At 33.7% G+C, this 21,920-nt stretch overlaps 1 protein-coding gene across 1 annotated transcript in view; it reads left to right on the top strand.

The window, feature by feature from the left end:
- The window catches only part of LOC148313864 (oxysterol-binding protein-related protein 1-like), a 40,912-nt gene that overhangs the window by 9,508 nt on the left and 9,484 nt on the right, over window positions 1-21,920 (top strand). Inside the window, exons 2-6 of the mRNA XM_088257543.1 lie at window positions 16,638-16,858; window positions 18,262-18,520; window positions 19,188-19,394; window positions 20,079-20,310; window positions 21,230-21,358. Of these exons, the coding sequence (XP_088113669.1) occupies window positions 16,638-16,858; window positions 18,262-18,520; window positions 19,188-19,394; window positions 20,079-20,310; window positions 21,230-21,358 (1,048 nt within the window). The remainder of the gene's footprint in view (window positions 1-16,637; window positions 16,859-18,261; window positions 18,521-19,187; window positions 19,395-20,078; window positions 20,311-21,229; window positions 21,359-21,920) is intronic.

The following is a 21,920-nucleotide window of genomic DNA, read 5'->3' as shown; positions in this document are numbered from 1 at the left end:
GGTTTCTCTACTTGGGAGTTATTTTTATATTTAGACATCTCAACATAGATGAAGAATAATATGGATATTAACAGGGCCTTTGACCTTTCACGGGCTGGTTAAATGATCACTTTACACGTGTGTAACATTCACCATTCTACAGTAGTGTAACTAACTAACTAACTAACCATCACGCCGCTTCCCCGCAGGGGTAGGCAGAGAGAATAGAGCGCCACACCACTCTGTCCTTGCAAACATCCTTCGCCTCTTCCACGTTCATGCATCTCCTCATACATACCCGCCGATTGTTACGACTCCTAACCTAACCACTTTCAAGTATTTGGCATACCTGATCGTGCCATGTTTTTCTCGGTCTTCCTCTGCTTCTTTTCCCGCTAACATTCGCCTCATAAATTTGTTTTACCGTTCTTTCCTCACTCATTCGTTCTACATGTCCAAACCATCTCAACACACTTTTCTTAATTTTATCGATAATGCTTATCTCAGCTTTGCATTCCTTCCTTATTTCACTATTCGTACATCTATCATACATCGTTTTGTCGCACATTTTTCTGAGAGATCGCATTTCGACTGCATTCACTACAGTAGTGTGATAGGCAATAATTGGTAGAATGGTGAATTTACACGTGAGTAAAGTGGTCATGTGTGTGTATTTTATACAATAAAGTGAAATAATAAAGTGACTACTCTGATCAATATTTAATTCCACAGCGAGTCTATTTTTCGGAATCTCTAAATTCAGTCCACTGCTTCTCAAACTTATGTGAACCTTTTTTAATGATATAATGTAGGGTTTTCCCGCATATAATGCCTAAGGTAGGCACTTCATCAGTTAGGGTAAACATTGTTGTTTGTTTTGCTAGCATTTATCAGCGGAAGCCATATGCTGCAAATCTTGTTACGGGAAATGTATCTCATCCCCCTTAACTGTAACCGCCCTTAATAACAACGCTAATAAATAAATTTCCTCTTGTTTTTTCATTAAAAATCCCTGTTTAAATCCCCAGTTTATGCTTTATATATTTGCAAATGGTTTTTTTTTCGTTCAAAAGGTTTTATTTCGCATGAATAGATAAATCGCAACAGAATTTTCTTTAAACCGAAAATAAATTTAACGTGATTTACTTTTGTTGCTTAAAACACCGTGTTATTTTAAAAAATCTTTTTTATTTTCGAAACAAATATATGGTTTTGAAAAGAAAAGTGTTATATTAAAAGATAAAGAATTTTTGAAGAAAAAAACTCCATATATAAATAAATATGAATATTCTTTAAAAAAAATTTAAAATATATATTCCAAAAAAAAATGCGTGGAGTCACGTCTGGCCCGTCGCGCGGCCATTCGATTAATGTATTGGATATTTGCGAGTTCCCCCTTAACTACTCTTAAACTTTAATATAATAATATGTTATTTTACGCTTTTTTAAGAAATTTTGCCTTTGCCTACGCAAATAACAGTTTGAAAAAAATAGATTCGACATTTTACTACGAATAAGTAAAACTTATATTAAAAACTGTAATTTTAACTTTTTAGTAAAAGCTGGTAAAGTTTTGTAACAACCGCCTTAAATTTTACGTCAGAAGAAATCTTTGAATAAGTATCAACAAACGTACTTTTGACGTTTTTATAAACTTTATCATTCTTACTTTATATTTGTGTATTTAAAAAAGAAGAAATGGAATGACATAATTTAATAAAATAAACCTCTCCGCTAGAATTTTATATATCTACACATTTTTATTTATCAAATTGTGTCCTTGACAAATTTTATCAATACTTTATCGAAGCTGTATTTCTGAAATTGTGGAATCATTGAGAAACATCCTTGAAAGAGTTTTATTAAAAATATTTTATTTCAAGTTATTTGATTTTTTGTTAGTATCCCAATTTTGTTCTATAGTTTTTGTGTTAATAAAAAAGATTTTTTTCTAAATGGTGTACCCGCAAATATACAATTCAGTACATGAGCCACACGTGTGTCTGCGCACATTTTTTTGGAATAAACAATATATTGAAAAAAAATTTTTTTTCATATATATATTATATAACTCCTTACCTTTCAATAACTCTTTTCTTCTCAAAACCATGTTTATTTCATGGAAAAACTAATTTTTCAAAACGAAAACGGTGTTTGAAGCAATAAATTTAATAACATTAACTGTCCCTAGGTTTAAAGAACATTAAGTTGCGGGCTATCGATTATCCCGCCTTAATATAAAACTTAGATATACCAAAATAAGGTTTATTTTCATTATATAAAATTGATTTTTTTCTATCTGAAAATATTGTTCAAAAGAAAAACCTATTTGACCATTTTGAAATAAATTTATGCTGTCAAATCGATGCGGTGATGGTTTATTCCTTAAATTTAATAATATCCAACCAAAATCAAATAAGGAGACCTTCACATTCTGAATGTCACCCCAAGGGCGTTTCCTTCCCCATCCATTATTCCACCTCGATACCCGTATCCTAAAATGCTTCTAGCAAATTGACTATTTGAAATTTTAAACAAATCCCATCACAGCTTGGATTAAACACTTTATTCTACTTCACCCCAAGTCAGCTTTAAATTATCGTCATTTATTACTTACTCACACTTTCAGTTTTGTTAATGTTTTTTTTATTTATTTATTTTTTTTATTTGTAAACATTTATTTAAATCACAATTTATACATATTCAGAACTTTTTTGCAGAGACCCACCAAGCCACCTTGTGTGTCTTGTCGGTGGAATTCTTTATTATTACATTTCTATTGTTTTTAACGATTTTTACCTAATATAGACACAAAAAAAGAGAAAAATTAATAATATAAACATTTTACAATTTTCATAAAATTAACTCTTGATCATTTACCCATCCTTATCCTTTATTTTGCCTTCGTTTCATGTTTTATTTTGACCTCTAACATCCGTCGGCAATAAATTGAAAATGTTCGGAACGATATATTGCAGTGTTCGACTCCCATATTTATTGTTAATTCTATGGACTGTCAAACCTTCGTTGTGTGTAAATCGTGTATCATGGTTGTGTACTAAAGGATTTCGATATTTTTGTCCAGTTTGTTGTTCAACAATGATACTCATCCACAATATTCCACGTACCGGCAGTAATTATCACAGAATTGAAAAAGGGTTAAATAAACATCATTTCTAACTAAACTAACCAACTAACCATCACGCCGCTTCTCCGCAGGGGTAGACAGGGGAAAATGGAATGCCACACCAATCTGTCTTTGTGAACAATGTTCTTTGTTCATGCATCTCCTCATACATACCCGCCGATTATTCCGACTCCTGACCTCATTCAAGTATTGGAAATATTTGATCATGCCAAGTTTTTCCCGGTCTTCCTCTACTTATATTGCCAACCACATTAGCCTCATATATTCGTTTTACTATTTTTTTTCATTCATTCGATTCACTTGCCCAAACCATCTCAACACACCTTTCATAATTTTATCGATAGTGCTTTTCTCAGCCTTGCATTCATATTACCAAAATACTAAAATTGAAATTACAGATATATAAACTTTGATTTTATTTACTTTCTTGTCTTTCTTACAGTTTACTTACAGTGCACTTTCTATCGTGCATCGTTTATTAAATTTCAAAACCTTTTTTTTTAGCCAGAAGAAACAAAATCCACCTTAAAACCTGTTAACTTTGTACATAATAAGCAAGTAAAATAATAAATGCAACTCCTTATCTAAAAAAAAATATATCGTTATTTTATTGTCGGTTGTGGTCCCGTGGTTAGTGTCGCGGACTCTTAAGTCAGAGTTTCTCGGTTCTAACCCACTCTACCACAGTTTGATACCTATTTCTAATAATGAGCCGCTTAGGCTCACAGAAATAGTGTGAAATATAAATATTTGTGTAAATAATAAAAATATAAATATTAAACAAAAATTATATGTATTATTATATTTTATTTCTACATATCTTTGTTTTCTTTCGTAATTTTTCTTTGTCTCAGCTAAACTCAGGCATTGTAACCGTAAAGTTGGGACACGATATATCGATTATTGAGGTCTTATTATCGTTTACTGAGTGTTCCACTTACTTTAATCTGCTACAGTTCCAACTTTTCTCCTCTCATTTTCCTTCACCGCCAATTTGAAATCACATTCCCTCGCGTGCAGAAAACCCGTGTTTCCACACATTATTGCGTACTATATAAGTTCACATTTCCTTGGACCCCTTCGCCATGACATTATGTCAACCTTAAAACGTTTTGCGCGATGAATTTTGTGATTTTACGGTGAACGCAAACATCGGGGAATTTATGTTTTTTTAGCCCGAGTAATTTCCATAATGTACGCAACACCAACACAGATTCCTCTCCATCATTTAAAATTCCCTTTCACCGACATTTTCTCCGCGTTTTCTTCGCCGGGCTTGTTATTCTTTAAGAATAAACAGTTAAAAATAGCCATCCAAGTGAAAATTGAAGTTTGAAAACTTTTGCGAATTTTATTTCATCCATTTTTAATTAAAATTTTACTTGGTAAATAACCATTACTTAAAATCTATTGTGACACGTATTTCAATGCATTCGGTATCATGTACCGTATGCGGTGGTCGATAATAATGTTAAATGTATCTAAACACGCGTCACAATATATTTTTTTATTGTGATTGTTATCGAGTAAAATTTAATTAATAAAATAAAATTAAATAATTTAATTTCATTAATTGATTCGGCAATCACTTTGTATTCATATCTATCCATTTTTAATTTCCGTTTTTCTTGGCAAATACCAGTATTTCTAAAATCTATTGCGACACGTGTTTCGGTGCATTCAGCATCATTTTTAAACACCGTATGTGAAGCTAAGTCTAAATTTTAGTGTTGTCCAAAAATGGACAAAAACATGTCTCAATAGATTTTAAGAAAAACCTATGTTTTTCGATGCATTCCGCATCATTTTCAAATACAGTGTTATCAAAATAAAATGATGCGGAATGCATCGAAACACGTGTCACAATTGATTTCAAGAAATAGTGATATTTACCAAGTAAAACTTTAATTAAAAATGGATAGATATTACGACGAAGTTACCGCAGTGTCAAATAATGAAATTAAAATTCCAGTTGATATCATCAGTACCTCATTTTTCATTTCCATCAGATACGATGAAAATAATATCCTTCGTTGAATTAGGGAAGTTTCGCAATCAATCTCTCTCGGTGACAAACAAATCGACTATCCAACATTAAAGAAACAAAATGGGACCTTTGACATTTCCATTTTGTATTTAGCGTGGGACTGCTTAAACATTATCAACGTCTGGGCGATCCCAACAGGAGGGACCGCTTTGTGATATTGTATTCCAGAATATGTTTGTAGGGAGGCTTCATCGCTCGAGAGGAAAGCTAGGGGTGGGTGTGTCAGAAACACGATTAGATTTTCCGACACTTTTCTGAACACCAGGTTTTATTTCCTTCTTATAAGATTTATTCAGTTAGTGTGTTCTTGGCTATGAGAAATCGACGTATTGTCCAATATGATTGGGATTTTAACACACTGCCTTTCGTTTAATCGATTTGAAATTTCACATACGAATGTATTTGTACACTTTTAAACATTAATACTTGGTCATAAAAATAATTTTTCCCAAGATAATCAACGTGACGTGCTCATAGATTTTCTTCCTTTCTTGTTTTATCTTTATTTTTTCTTTTAGTTATTATATTTACATAAATGTATATATTCTCCCCTTTTCCTCCCTCCCGTTCCACGGTTGTATATATGTGTATGTATATATATATATATATATATATATATATATATATATATATATATATATATATATATATATATATATATATATATATATATACATATATATATATATATATATATTAGATTTTCTTCCTTTCTTGTTTTATCTTTATTTTTTCTTTTAGTTATTATATTTACATAAATGTATATATTCTCCCCTTTTCCTCCCTCCCGTTCCACGGTTGTATATATGTGTATAAATATATATATATATATATATATATATATATATATATATATATATATATATATATATATATATATATACCGCCGTAAAGCCGTAGCTGGATTTCAGATTCACTTGGACGTCAAGTAACTCGAAAAACCTTAAAATTATCTTAGAAACGACCAGTTAATTTAGTAAATACACTATTTCTTAAAATCTTTTTGTGACACTTGTTTTGATCCATTCCGTCATCATTTTCAAACACCGTATGTGAAGATAAATTAAAATAATAAAAAAATGGATAGATTTTACCACAAAGTGACTGCCGAATCAATTAATGGAATCATGAATATGTTATCAAGCTGATTAGAATAGGTTTAAAATCAGAAAATTTGTTTATAAAGTAAATCTTTTCCGTAGATTGTACTCGTACATCGTCGCACAGTCAATATTTTTTTATGATTTTTTTATACTTTTATTGAAATTTGAATATTTGAGTAATTTATGGACCATCTCGCATAATTCATCCCTACCCCCCCTTGAGAGTCATGCTGTCAGGAGGAGGCGGCGGGCGTTGGGTCGATAGCGTCCAGAATGAAGGGTAAAAAGGTACACAAGTCACAGATAGCCGGTTTTAAAATAGTAATGGAGGTTCGTAATTATAGGCTACTTAATTGCCGTGAAAATGGCATATTTAATATTAAATATCTTACAACATTTTGAGTGTGTCCAAATACTTGTTCACAAAATCTGGATTATCTCCAATTACAAATTATCTGGTCAAATTATAAGCTTAATAATAAAAATGAAAATGGTATTTTCTGGCGTTTCTCATGTGTGTGATTATAATCCAGGATTCGGACCTCTCATACTAATATAAGAGTTTCTGCTTAGTAAAAAGCTTCTTTACATCTCACCAATAGATGTCTCTAGTGAAGTTCTAGTGATTCAAGAACAAGGTTTCTACATTGGTTCATATATATAGAACTTCCAAGAATTTGAGTAGTGTGGTTGTCAATAATGGGTAGATTTGGTGAATGTTACACGTGTGTAAAGTGATCACTTAAACCAGCCTATGACGGTCGTCAGCCCCGTAAATGCCCAGACTTTCATATTCTTCTTCATCTTTGATGAGATGTCAAAAAATAACACTGTAGCATTCACCATTCTACCCATGATTGATAATCACACTACTCAATTTTATTGTTGTTTTTTAACAGTATTAAAAAAAACTATACCGTCTGCCTTTAGCACCCTTCGACGATGTTTGGGATCGCATTTCGGCTACTATTATCACGGCTGATGTATGAAATGTTAGTTAAGTCATAATATTTCCAATGTTTTTTTTTATCGTTAGACTCCGAATAAATATTGAATACTATATTATTTTTGGACATCTCATCAAAGGTGAAGAAGAATATAAAAGTCTGGGCATTTACGGGGCTGACGACCGTCAAAGGCTGGTTAAAGTGATTACTTTACACACGTGTAACATTCACCAATCCTCTCCATTATTGACAACTACACTACTTAAATTCTTGGAAGTTCTATATATTTCAACCAATTTTGAAACATTATTCTTGAATCACTAGAACTTCACTAGAGACATCTATTGGTGAGATGAAAAGAAGCTTTTTATTGAGCAGAAACTCTTTTATTAGTATGTGAGGTCCGAATCCTGAATTATAATCACACACATGAGAAACGCCAGAAAATATCATTTTCATTTTTATTATTTTAGCCTATAATTTGACCAGATAATCTATTTACAACATTTTGAGTGTGTCCAAATATTTGTTCACAAAATCTGGATTATCTCCAATTACAGGAGTTATTTTCATATAATTTTTTAACATCTCATCAAAGATGAAGCAGAATATAGAAGTCTGGGCATTTACGGGGCTGACGACCGTCATAGGCTGGTTTCAGTGATCACTTCACACACGTGTAACACTCACCAATTCTGAACTCCTATTAAATACTATACTGAAAAAGGATTCAAAAGTATGGGGATTATTGCCTTATATTCTAAAAAAAACAAAATAGTCGCCTTTATTTTTCTCACGGTCCCTAATGTATTACCAACTGTTTGCGTATTATTAAAATGGCCGCCGGATGTACCTTTTCCGTGTACGACGCTCGCCTTCAACTTGTTTACACCTTTTTATTTTCCATCTTGAATGGAAGGCACTCGAGTTACCCTGGGAAATAAATTCTCCTTCGATGTCATAATTTAGTTACCCCTTCCTTGTTCCGAATTCTAAAGTTTCTACGGTTTTATCGTCTAGTTGGAAAACACACTTATCTTAAGCCTAGTTTACATTGCTTAATTTGTTGGAGTTTCCAAGCCATTTTCTCGTTTGAAAACACACGTATCTTAAGCCTAGTTCACATTGCTAAATTGTTAGTGGAGAGAAAGTAAAAAAGTACCATTACGTTACTATGTCAGTATAATGTAAACAGTCAATGCAACGAACACTAAAGCTAGTACAAAGGATAGTATTTACTAAGTAAAAGATTAATTAAAAATATATTATGACACGTGTTTTGAATCGAACAAAGATGAATAAATCTGTAATAAATCTTGACATAAATGAAGAAGAATATGGAAATCTGGGTATTTACAGTGATACTAGTTACACCAGTCTGATGGAACCCGGTTACTGGTCAAATAAAATAAAAGCGGTAAAAACTGTATAGCTGTTTTATTATATTCAAAAGATATATAAAAAAATAACAAAAATAGTTTTGGCAGTTTTATAGATATTGATTATATGGTGACCATGTCATATTTCTTCAATTGATTCGGCAGTCACTTTTTGGTAATAACTATCCATTTTTAATTCAAGTTTTACTTGGTAAATACCACTATTTCTTAAAATCTATTGTGACACGTGTTTCGATGCATTTCGCATCATTTTCAAACATCGTTCGGTGCAAAAATGTCATATTTCTACCTATTACTTTTTTTCCCTCAGTCTTCTACGATTATTTCCTAAATATCTTATATTTTTTGTCTCTTCTGTATTATTTTTTATATTCATTACTTTATATTGCTGGGGAACAAAGATCGAGTTAACGATTAAAGATAACACATTCCATCTCTCACTATGTTTTGATTTATATGTAATATTCTTCTCACTCGTCTTTCTCGTGGTTTTTCTCTTTGTATCTTCGTTAGTTGACATTGTAGGAAAAATTACTCAACCAAAATTGGTGAATTTGGTAGTTTGGAGAAAATATGTGTTTGTCTCTTTTACTATTAGTAGATTTTGATCTACCAGTGTAAACTTAGCTTCACACCCGCTCACAAGGTCTCGTTCATTTATTACTCCTCTCTCGTTCGCCCAATATTTGTTCTAGCATGCATAATATTTGTTACACATAAACGTCACGGCAGAATAATTAAATTTACACCAAATTTGAGCGGATGAGATTTTCAAGGAAATATGTAAATAGGCTACATTTTATTATTTTAGTAGCGTGTTATGGAAATTGCGAACAAATTGTTATATCAAAATTCAATATTTTTATCACGCTGGTGCCATTTTTTTTTTCAAATATATCGTTGCAAATTAATTTTACAATTTATTACCGATTTGCACGTGCTTCGTTGCTGTACCCGTCGAAATTAATCGAAATCAATTAATCAAAATATACGGTAAAAACGTGCGTTATTTATTATTTAAATTAGGACGCAATTATTCTTCGAGTGTAAATATGTTTTATAAGGGTTTTCAATAATTATTTACAGTATTTGCCATAATCATTCATCGATATAAAACTCTTATATTAATTGCGTCCGATTTTCCCCATTTATCGATATTTCAATTTCGGTATTTTCGATTAATCTCTGTTCATTTAAATCTACGCCGTATTCCATTATTCCAACTTCCATTTTATAATATTTTTTTTATTTTATAGATTCGATTTGTTTTTATTACAATCCAAAATATGAACAATTTCATTTTGCAAAATCCGGCTAACGAATGTCGCCAGTTGCCCTCTTCCAATTCGAAATAGGGTGCGTAAACTTCACGGTAATAGTATCGGAGACGTAACAGAGGTTTCAAGTTTAGCCGACTCTGACTCTTGCCGTTGAAACAACTAACAATACCTATTGAGGTACCTATTAGGAGTTATAATATGTAAAAAATTGTCTTTTCATATTTTTACTCCTAATACCTGATTTTTTATACTAAATTATTTGCCAATAAAATAATTACTGCAAATTGTCTATTACAATATAAATATTAATCTGGGTATTTATGATAAATTTTTCAAGCCTACTTTTAAACATCTTAAAAACAAGCCGCTAAAATAGAGGTTCCTCGGATTATTCCCTGAAAGAAATAAAAAAATACATTAAAATTCTTAATTCCGTTATTTCATGCGTCATATGTATGTAAATTACATGCGTATTAGTAAACCATCAATAAATTTATCCTTTTTAATTATACGAAAAACGTCATTTGGCAAACTTTGTAGAACCACGATAATTTATTTACTAAATTTTACGTATGTTCCCTCTTACACTCTTGCTGCTTCATTGTATAAGCCGAGCTTGTCCCTACTTTACGGCTGAAATTAACATTCAAATAATAAAAGGTATCCAATTTTCACGGCGCACATAGAAATTTAATCCAATTTCGCGTTTAACCTTGCTGTAGGGGTGCTATTTATCTTATAATACCACCCACATTTCGCATTCAGCCTTCTCGATAGTATTCCCAAATACGACCTCGTTCCGGTAGTACGCTTTCCCGATATTTTACTCAGTAACAATCGGTTTGTTCTCTAAATTATTTTCTCCAATCTCGCGTGTTGTCCCCTTCTATTATGTTAACTCAACTACGAACTACAATCATATAGAATAGCATCTACAGAGTGACAATCCAGTAAGCGTTTTCCATTCTCCTAGTACCGCCGGATGGGGTGAATAGAAACGGATTTTACCAAATTAATAAATATAATAAAAACACCACAATTTTTAAAGTTTTTTTAAATGTTAAATCTTGGAAAAAAATCATCTAGTCAGTTGATATAAATGTCTGTGTAAAACGAAATTTTGTTGGATTTGTACTGCCCATAACTCGTTTAAAAATGCATTCTTATAATTGTTATTTTCCGCTTAGTAAAGAAAAATATTTTGACTTGGAGTTTGTTTAAACATTTTTTTCTGTAAAAAATAATTTCAAAGTATTTGTTCCTTCTCCATAACAAATGTCTGATCACAAGGGGTGCAATTTACCAGTGCTAAAATATTTAATTATATATTTTTTTCAAACATTAAAAAAATCCATGATGAAAAAACCGTTTTGTTTTACTTCAATTTTGAAATGAAAAAAATCTTTTCCATTCACCCCTATCAGGGAATGAAATTTGTATGTTTCTATTCACTCGTCAACCCTTAAAATTGAATTGATAACTTACTAAATCCAGTGATTTTTTTAATAAGGATATTAAAGGATAACACCCCTGAACTGCTATAGAAAATTGTGCTAAAATGAACGGTAAGATTATTGCATTTTTTTAGAAAAAAACACTCATTTTTCGAAAACACTCATCCAAAGACGCTGTTTAATCGAATTTAAAATATTATCTTTAAATAAATATTACTCCTACATCAATTTAACTTTTTATAAATATGACCCCTTATTTTAAAGTATCCGTAAACATACTTTTTTATATAAAAAAAAAATGTTTTCGCCCTTACAATGTCCACTAAATTTGAAATTGAACGGATTTTTTTGCAAAAAAAGTCTTCATCATCATAAGAAAAGATCTCAGCACTAAAACGGTTTATTCTCGTAAGTAAGCACCATTTTATTATCTTCTTTTTTCAAGTAAAGTTTGTGCCGTTTAGTTTACATGTAAAGAAAATCCGCTTTCGTGTCTAGAATTTGTAATGCCTCTTTTATTGTTTTATTTTTATTTTTCGTCCAACTTTTGTTTCCCTGTGTCGCGTTTCTTATATTTTGTCGGCGTATTGCAAACCTCAACAGCACATTACATATAGCTTACAGTACCGCACATAATGGGTTAACTTTTATATGCAGACCGTGCCCTGCCAAAATATTACGACTATACAAAGTATCTGCACATTTAAAAAATATAATATGCTAGTACATGATGACCATTAATTTTCGTTGTATTGAGATAGTAAAATGATGTTTTTTCATCGAATCGGTAGATGGTAAATAAATGGAAATAAATCAATTGTCACACTTTTTTTTAAAACAATTTTATGGTTAATAGTTTTATACGTATTAGCACTATTACATTTCATAGTTCGACATACATAATTTCGACATAAACTCTGATAAAATAAACGTTTAGTCATACATATAGTGACGTAAATATTGATTCAACTAATAGAAAAGCAAATTCGTGAAATATTCCTCCGGTAAGTACTGATATTGATTGTCATTAATCACGTTTTCTTTAACGAAGGCGGTTGCGTTCGCTTTGGGATTTTTAACGTCTTTTAAGCGGTTTTTTGAGCCCCGCTAATCAACTTGTGAATATAATGATTTCAACTTGTTAAGAGTAGGATACAGGGGATGCTTGATTTGTTTTTTTTTTGTGTGATTTTTCGTTATAATTTTAACAGGGTTTGTGATTACGCGATTGATAATAATAATTTATTTAATGACTTTCAATCTGAGAGATTTATATCCGATATGTTTTTTTTCTGAAACTACTCAAATGTGAGCCAAGCTTAACATCGCAGTTAGCGTAAAAATATAATTTCATTAATTGATTCAGCAGTCAGTTTGTGGTAAAATCTATCCATTTTTAATTAATGTTTTACTTAGTAAATACCACTATTTCTTAAAATCTACTGTGACACGTGTTTCGATGCATTCCGCATCATTTTTATATATACGGTGTTTGAAAATGATGCGGAATGCATCGAAACACGCGTCACAGTAGATTTTAAGAAATAGTGGTATTTACTAAGTAAAACATTAATGAAAAATAAAAAAAATGATGTCGAGCCACATTTGACACAGGAGTGGTAAGGATTCATTTCTAACGAAAAGAGCGTGTTCAAATCGAATTTCCTATAGCCGGAGGCGATTTTAATATTGTAATGTGTATAAATATATACAATACGAGTTCATTAGTGGCCGAGATGCGACCTAATTTAAAGGGACGCCAACGCAACCGTTGAAATTTTCGAAATTATTTCGAAACTCGAGAAAACCTACCCGCTGATTGTCCAAGTCGCATAAATCGGCTTGTGGATCAACGTGATATTTTAACAAAAGAAACTTTTTTATTATATTTATATAATAAAGTTTCAATTAACGCTTTGTCTGTGATATTATCCGGTGACCTGTTAACCTTTTTTTAGCCAACTCTAAAAGACAGGGAAAACAATAAAACTAGACTGGTGGAAAATTGACCAAGGACGGAATTACAACGAAAAGTTGACGAATTAACTACATAGTATAGATAAATTTGATTTTTTTTTCTAGATTTTGTTTCTAAACAGATTTTTGAATTTTTATACAGATTATTGAAAAAAACGTCAGAAACTGAGTGATACTAAAAATAAAAATAATTATTTTGTTTTTTTCACATTTTGAGTGTGTCCAAATACTTCACAAATCTGAGTTTCTCCACTAAGGAGTTATTTTCACATTTTTGACATCTTAATATAGATGAAGAAAAATATGGACGCCTGGGTGTTGACAGGGCTTATGACCTGTCATAGGTTGGTTAAGTGATCACTCTAATAATAATAAATAATAATAATAAAAAAACCCTTATCCGTATCCCAATGGTGCATAGGGCACTGCGTCATATAAACGCAGACTTATCTTGATCGATTACACATGGGAAGGTGAACAGGAAAGGTGATCAGCCCTCCGCTTCAGGTACCAGTCCAGGGTAATATTAAATAAATATTACAGTGAAAAAATCACTTATATTTATTTGACCCTCCTTGGGAATCGAACCCGGGACCTCCAGAACGGTAGCCGAGCATACTGACCATTACACTACGGAGGCTGATCACTTTACACACGTGCAAAATTCACCATTTTACTCATGATTGACAATCACACTACTCAAATTTTTGAAACTCCTACATATATCATCAATCTCATGACATGAGTTTACCACAGCCATCTGTGTTAGATTGAGAAAGCTTTTATTCAGCAGAGACCATTTTATTTGGATGCATGCAAGATCTGAACTCCGGATTATTTTTACATACTGAAAACGCCTGAAAACGTGAGTTTCAATTTGATTCCAGAAGATGACAAGGTGCTTGTCGAAACCACTTGGAAAAAAATATCAAAAATAAATGTGGTTTAAAACAATGTTGGAATTTTATTTTATTTTGTCTTCCATGAAATGTTTTATTTTATTTTTGAAAGCGGCCGTTTTTATTCATCGAACTAATATTCACCTCAATGCACACGAATTTTTCGACTTTTTTCGATGAAGTCTGAAATAAAATATTTTGCGCCAAAAATGTTCAATGGCATGGATTTTATGACGGGTCGATCAATCATTGTTGTAACCTTTCCAGTGTTGCCAGTGGTCCGAATCGCCGTTTTGCTAATTGAATTATAAAAAGCGTGTTCTATTTTGTATATTACGAATGAAGTTACAGTAGGTACAGTATAAAGCTTTCAAAACTCCAATAATAAGAAGCATTTTCCCGGCAAACTCTTAGCTAAAGTAAATTGGATCACATTGAAAGCCACTTAAACTGCGCTTCATTAAAAAATAATTACATTCCGTTCATTAAAAAGAGGCTCTAGTGTCATAGCTTGTATTCTTGCCGTAGTTTCATTTTGGTCGTATTTTCTTTTTATAAAATCTATATATATCACATATCGGATTATCGTCACGCGAGAGGTCATAATATGTAATTGGTTTCCAAGGAAATTTACATTTCAACAAAACGCTACATAAAAATGTACAGGTGTAACGTAGGTACAAAGCCTAAATTTTTAGGTCAACGTACATATTTTTAGGTCACAGTTTTATTTATACCTATCCTAATAAATGAATATCCTAAATTAAGTACTTACATAGGTAAGTTAAGTTAATATTAACTGAACTGATAGCAGTTCAGTTAAGTACCGAAAAGTTCTGTTTGCAATGGTGAAAAGAGATATTTATTTATTTATTTCATCATATACATGATTACAAATTACAAAAATGTGCCTTCACTAAATTTAAATAAATAAAAACCTAAAATCAGCACACCCATACCTCGCTATACGGCCGCTCTTTATACGGCATTTCGCTATAACGGCCCTCTTCAATTAAGGCACGTTTTCGATTTACGGCCTAAAATGTTTCGCTATAACGGCAAAAAAAACTTTTTCTCGATGTTGATATACACGTATATCGACAACGAAAAAAAGTATTTTTTTTTTAATTTATTTTTTTGTATATCGATATAATTTTTTCATATTATTTTTTTTTTTTTTAATAATATGAAAATAACTCCTGTAATTGGAGATAATCCAGATTTTGTGAACAAGTATTTGGACACACTCAAAATGTTATATCGATATACATCGGCTGTCCAAACTTAAAACACAGTTAGGGACATTTTTTTTGTAGTACGTTTTTTTTTGCATTTTTGGACTAAGTAGAATCTACTTAGTCCATAAATGCAAAGAAAATGTAATACAAAAAAATGTCCCTTACTGTGTTTTGACTTTGGACAGCCGACATGTATCTACATTTTTTTCATACCATTTCTTCATCGTCTTCAGATTAAAGCCATTTAAAAAATGCACATAAGTACACATATTTTACGTAACATGAAGTTGTTTCATTTTCGTTTAAAGATTATTGTTGGTTTTTGGAGTCTGTTATTATTTTATGTACAAATGTACTTGTTATGTATGTATTTTTTATTTTAATTTAATAAAAAGATAAAATGCATTTTGAATGTTAAACCATGTTACATATTTAACAAATTTGTATGAATTTGTATTAGAGTAATTGATTCCTTATACGGCTTTTCGCTTTGCGGCCACGTTTCGTGGAACTTATCTAGGCCATAAAGCGAGGTATGGGTGTATAGGTAAAAAAAAGCATGGGAGCTTTCATTTGCCAGAAATCGTCCGCCTCCGTGGTGTAATGGTTAGCGTATTTAGGTACCTTGCTGGATGTCTCGGGTTCGATTCCCAGAAGGTGGGGGGGGTGGTGAAAATAAATATTAGTGATTTTACGCTCAAATATTTATTTAATATTACCCTGGACTGTTCCTGAAGCACAGGAGTGATCACCTTGCCTTCATGTAAGTAACGATCAAGATAACACTGCGTCAATACGACGCCGTGCCCTATGCACCATTGGGTGCGGAAGAGGGTTAGAAGAAAGAATATTTCTTACTAAAATTTAAGGAATAGTATAAAAGTTGGGGAAAATGTATCCATGTCAATGTAGCGAGTGTTTTTGCCTAGAATTTTCACTCACAAATTATATGAAATTATAGTAACTTTAAACGTACAGAGTAAATCCACTCATGAGTAGGCATAGGCCATAAAACTTATAAAGTCGAAGCCTGAGTAGGGACATGATAAGCGGTGTTGCACAAGCCGTAGCTAGATTTCAGTCACTTGGACGTTAGGTAATTCAAACAAATCCACGTTAATGTTATTATGAAAAGTATTGTTTATTGATTGAGTGTCGTTTGCAGGAGCTCGCTGCCGGTGCCCATGTTCAGCCGCAACGACTTCTCGCTGTGGTCAGTGCTGAAGAACTGCATCGGCAAGGAGCTCAGCAAGATCACCATGCCCGTCGTGTTCAACGAGCCCCTCTCCTTCCTGCAGCGCATGCTGGAGTACCTCGAGTACGCCAAGCTGCTGCGCCTCGCCGCCGAGCAGGAGGACCCCGTCATGCGCATGCGCTACATCGCCGGTACGCTCCCTTCCACTCTTTGTGTAGCGCATATCATAGTCATAGTTTTATTTTTTTAAATTATGATTTTATGTTATAAGACTATTTGTTTCTCTATTAGTGTATTCATTTGTGTATTTTTTTTATATTAGATACTGTATATATGTATTATATGTATTATCTTAAAGGCTTCAGCTGTTCAATAAATAAATAAATACAGGAGAAAGTGACCAATTGCATTTTTTTACAAAACCGTGATCAATGACTATTTGATATCTTACTAGCTTAATAATGCCCTGAAAAAATTCCCAAAGGATTTTAATCTTGGAAGTGTAATATATTGATTAGTTAAAAATGACTAACTACATTGATGTTTATTTTCTTGCGAATCAAAAGTGACTTCAATGGGCTTTCCTGAACATTTTACGTTTTGGTAGTTAGTCACTTTTTCCTGTACGACTACGATATATCGCTCACACCTTTCAACTACGTCATAAATCAAAAATCGTCGTCAATTTTCAGTTGTGCGTGTTTTCAGAATGCCCAGAAAATGTACTATGTCCCAGCAAAAGAGGCATATTTTTTACTTAATATTTACCCGCTACAGGGCAGAAAGTGTTGTTTTTGCATTTTGAAGAAAAGGTATTGTTTAATTAATTTTTTTAATAAAATAAATATTTTTCAAATGTAGAAAAAACCTTCAGGTTTTACCTAAAAAGATCTGTTACACAGTAAAAAGTTCATAAAGTGGCTTGATATTTATTTATTTTTAACCTTAAAACGTTCTCCTGAAAAATCTAGTTTTTTGATATATGACATTCTTGAAAGGAGTGAGCAATATATCCCCTTCTTCTTCTATTTGTGCCATGTCAGGTCCCCTTGACGTCGACTATCACTAAAAAGTAAAAAGCAATATCTCTTACCGGAGGTTGGGCATAGCCAGGGCTATTCGGACTCTAGTGACTGCGCCCCAAAACGAGTGTCTGATACTCTTTTCAAATCAGCTACAGAATATTCTCAGTATGGTCATCTTAATTTATTCGCCAGTCACTTTGTGGAAACATCTATCCATTTTTAATTTAAGTTTATTCGGTAAATACCACTATTTCTTAAAATCTATTGTGACACGTGTTTCAATGCATTCTGCATATTTTTTGTTTGTTTGAGATTGATGCGGAATGCATCAAAACATGTGTCACGATCGATTTAAATAAATAGGTGGTATTTACCAGGTGAAATTTTAATGAAAGCTTTTTATATAATTATAAAAATTATAATCTGCCAAATTATAATTTGAGTCATTGATTTCAAAGAGCAAAGTGCATCGTAGTCTTGAATTTGCATGACCATTATTGATGCCGTTCCGTTCCACACATTAAACTTTATCTCGGATCATGCTAGGTTTTGTTTTAATTTCTTTGCAGGATTTGCGGTGAGTGCGCTGGCCTCGAACCGCGAGCGCCTCGGCAAGCCGTTCAACCCGCTCCTAGGGGAGACGTACGAGCTGCAGCGGCCCGAGTTCCGCGCCGTGGCAGAGCAGGTGTCCCACCACCCGCCCGTGTCGGCCTTCCACGCCGACAGCCCGCACTTCATCTTCCACGGCTACGTGCACCCCAAGCTGCGCTTCTGGGGCAAGAGCGTCGAGATACAACCTAAAGGACAAGTCACCGTGGAGCTCCCGAGGTACGTCAACAGGAACTGTGCTACTGTTACAAATAGCTTTTTACTTTGAAATATAACTTACACAGTAAATTTTTGTATTTATGGCAATGCGATATCACCTTTTTCCAGTTTACTTCTTCAGTCACCAATGCACTCATTCTGAGATTTTGATTCTAATAACAATTAAACAGATGCATACTTTGTATCCTAGGCTCTACTTTTTCTAACTGCCTCATGACACCATTATCAAACGTGTTTGTTTTACTTTTAGCAAATTTTTGTCATTAACTTTTTTAGATTAGATTTAAGTTTTCTACTAATTTTTCCACATTTATTTTATTTGACTAGTGACCGGATTTCGTCGTTACCAACATCATCAAACTTTTGCTTTCACTCTGGTAAATAAACTGTAATGATCAGTGGTAATCACAGGGCAATAAAAAATAATTTATTGATTAACTGAATAATTAATTATCAAATAAAATAAATGTGTAAAACGCTTTATAGGTTATGTATGGTATCCATTTTTAGTCGTTTGTGTTTATTGTCATTACTGGACTCTGTGTCTGGGACATGAGACTTATCCCAGAGATATATTCTACATCTATTACACCCTCCATCTTCCTACTCCTTGCCTTTCCTCCGCTAAAGTCTCGATTACTTGAGTTACTTCTATTTCCCCGGGCAGGTGGGGAGAGGCGTACACGTGGAGTAACGTGAACTGCTGCGTGCACAACATCATCGTGGGCCGCCTGTGGATGGAGCAGTACGGCTCCATGGAGGTGGTGTGCCACTCCCGCGGCGCCCCGGGCCTGCGCGCCCAGCTCTCCTTTAAGCCCGCCGGCTGGGCCTCCAAGGACCTGCACCGGGTCGAAGGCTTTATCTTCGATCACAAGTGAGCACTAACTGAATTTATTCATTGATATTCAACCATATCCGCTCCCTATGTAGAGCATATAAGTCCACAAACTGTCTCCCTTTTCTTTCGACCGCCAGATCCCTTGCATCCTCCCAACGCCCACGAATTGTCAGCAGTGGTTGTCCTGGGCGGCATGAACCTGATACCTTGTAAAAGAGGCAAGCTTGATGGCGGCTTTCGGGAGGCATGCGGAGTACATGGCCAAGCCAACTGAATCGCCTTTTTCTTGACTACCGTCGTGACCAAGATTTGCTGCTTTATCTCTTCATTCCTCACAAAGTTAAACCACCGCACGCCTAAAATTCTTCGCAGACGCCTATTCTCAAAGCTAAATACACTGCTGCTCTGGGCCCTTGTAAGGTGCCATGTTTCACAGCCGTTTAAGAGAACAGGAACAATGCAGACATTGTATAGGTGGCATTTGGTCTTCACCGAGTATAAAACCGATCGTGTACTTATCATGTTTGCACTGGTATTATGCATATTTGTCTTGTGCACACTTGTTTCACACTCGTTCGCACTCGTCTTGTGTGCACTGGTTTTATGCATACTTGTCTCAAGTGGACTTGTCATGTGCGCATTTGCACTTTACATGTGTTGACTTGGAACCATGAATTCCCACTCCTTGGTAGCTAACGTGTGATTGTTTACAAATGCCAGTAAGAAGAAGATCAACTTCCTGTACGGCAAGTGGACGGAATTCATCAAGTGCTGCGACATGTCCTCCTACGAGGAGTGGAACCGGGAGCACAAGAAGGCGGAGGAGGGGGCGGGGGGCAGCGGGGAGGGGGGCCGCGCGGGGGGCGACTCCCCGGCACACACCCCGCGCCGCGTGCTCGCCAAACTCAACTCCCTCAAGGTGGGGGCCTTCAAGTCCGTCTCGCTGCAGGAGGTAAGGCAACAACACAATACCTATTTATTGTAAATAAATTTTGATTTTTTTTAACCACACCTAAGATGTCATACTGACACTACTACATATTTATAATCCTATGTGTTGGAATGTGTATTTGATTACGCATTTTAATGGATTTTTGCGTGAGGTTAGAAGGACCTGGCATGACATATAACGGTATGATCGATAATCCTGAAATTATCCGGAGCATTGGTCTGTATGATCCCTATAGTTTCCTAAGACAGTGTCGTCATAGATTGTTTCATATTCCTATATATTGGACCAACCTACCGAAGGTTCCTGTGGGAAGAGCTACCGCTATGCCGGATATTGATATGTTCCTGAGGAGGTATTCCAAAGCTGGATTCTTCTACATCTTTAACAAGAGTGTTCTTGTTTACTTTATAATTTCTGTATTAATTTAAACGCTTCAAATTTAAGTTTGTAATGTATATGTTAATTTTAACTTAATAAATTGAATTTAAAAATTGTGTACGGGAAACGCTTAAAAACATCTCTTAAAAGTGTCAACATACTGTTGGTAGAGAGCGAGAGACACTTATAAGGATTCTATTCAAATACTTTTGGTAGAGCGCGAGAGATACCAAAAGTTGTACAGATCGAAATAGGGCTTGTTATTTGTGATTTGTATACTGAGGGTCGGGCGGCAAACTATCTTAGCATAATTAGTATCGGAGTTGATGAAAAAACCGCCCCCAAACAAAGTGTTAAATAAATTTTCTTACATCTAAACTAGCATTTCTAAGGAGTTGAGATGTTGGTAAGCAACCCCTAGTGCGAGCCATCATAAACTTACTCGATTCATTATAAATATTTATACATATTATCATTTAATAATAATCTCTGAGTTTCAAGTTTTACGATAAAACTGACATGGATTATCCCTCTTCTCTAGTCGGACGAACCCCCCATCCCTGAACCAGCAGACGGAGAGATCCCCAAGTCTGACAGCACCTACTCCCTGGATATACCCAACTCTACCACCTTGTGGGAGGCCACACCGCGTCCTGATAACAGTAGTGAAGTAAGTCCATATTGCTCAGTAAATAGCGACGTATTTTGTTAAAAAGGCATTAGCCTAAAATTTTAATAAATCACAAATATGTACATTTTGAATGAACAATTATTAATTTGGTTAACGTACATATCTTTTAATGATATTCACCAATTAAACTGTCTGAGAGTATGGCCATACACGGTCGTCCAAACAAAACATTCCAGACATTCAAAGAGTATGGGTGTACATGAATGGCCGCGCTTATAACTAAAGCTTGGTGATTTATTTTTAAAATGGTACTTGTACTGCCATCTGTGGTTGTTTTCAAACACTAAAACAGGTCTTCGGCTTATTTTTCTGTTTTACCTGTGATACTCAAAATGTTTTACTCAAAACAAAGATTGTGCAACGTCATCGTAATGATGTTGGTAAGAAAACCCATGATAATTTTTTATATAAATCATGTTTAATGGTTTAAATGTATTTTTTATTCAAGAAAATACGTGCTTTGACTATTTTATAAAATTATTTTTAAAAAATAATTAAATAACTCACTCCCCAGAACAGTTTTATCCGCAGAAACTCACTC

Source organism: Brachycentrus maculatus, unplaced genomic scaffold, assembly GCF_059751285.1.
Source record: "Brachycentrus maculatus isolate JH-2025_06_01 unplaced genomic scaffold, ASM5975128v1 h1tg000005l, whole genome shotgun sequence".
Classification (NCBI taxonomy): domain Eukaryota; kingdom Metazoa; phylum Arthropoda; class Insecta; order Trichoptera; family Brachycentridae; genus Brachycentrus; species Brachycentrus maculatus.
Note: the sequence above shows the minus strand (reverse complement) of the source record. Positions and strands in the feature narration are given on the sequence as shown.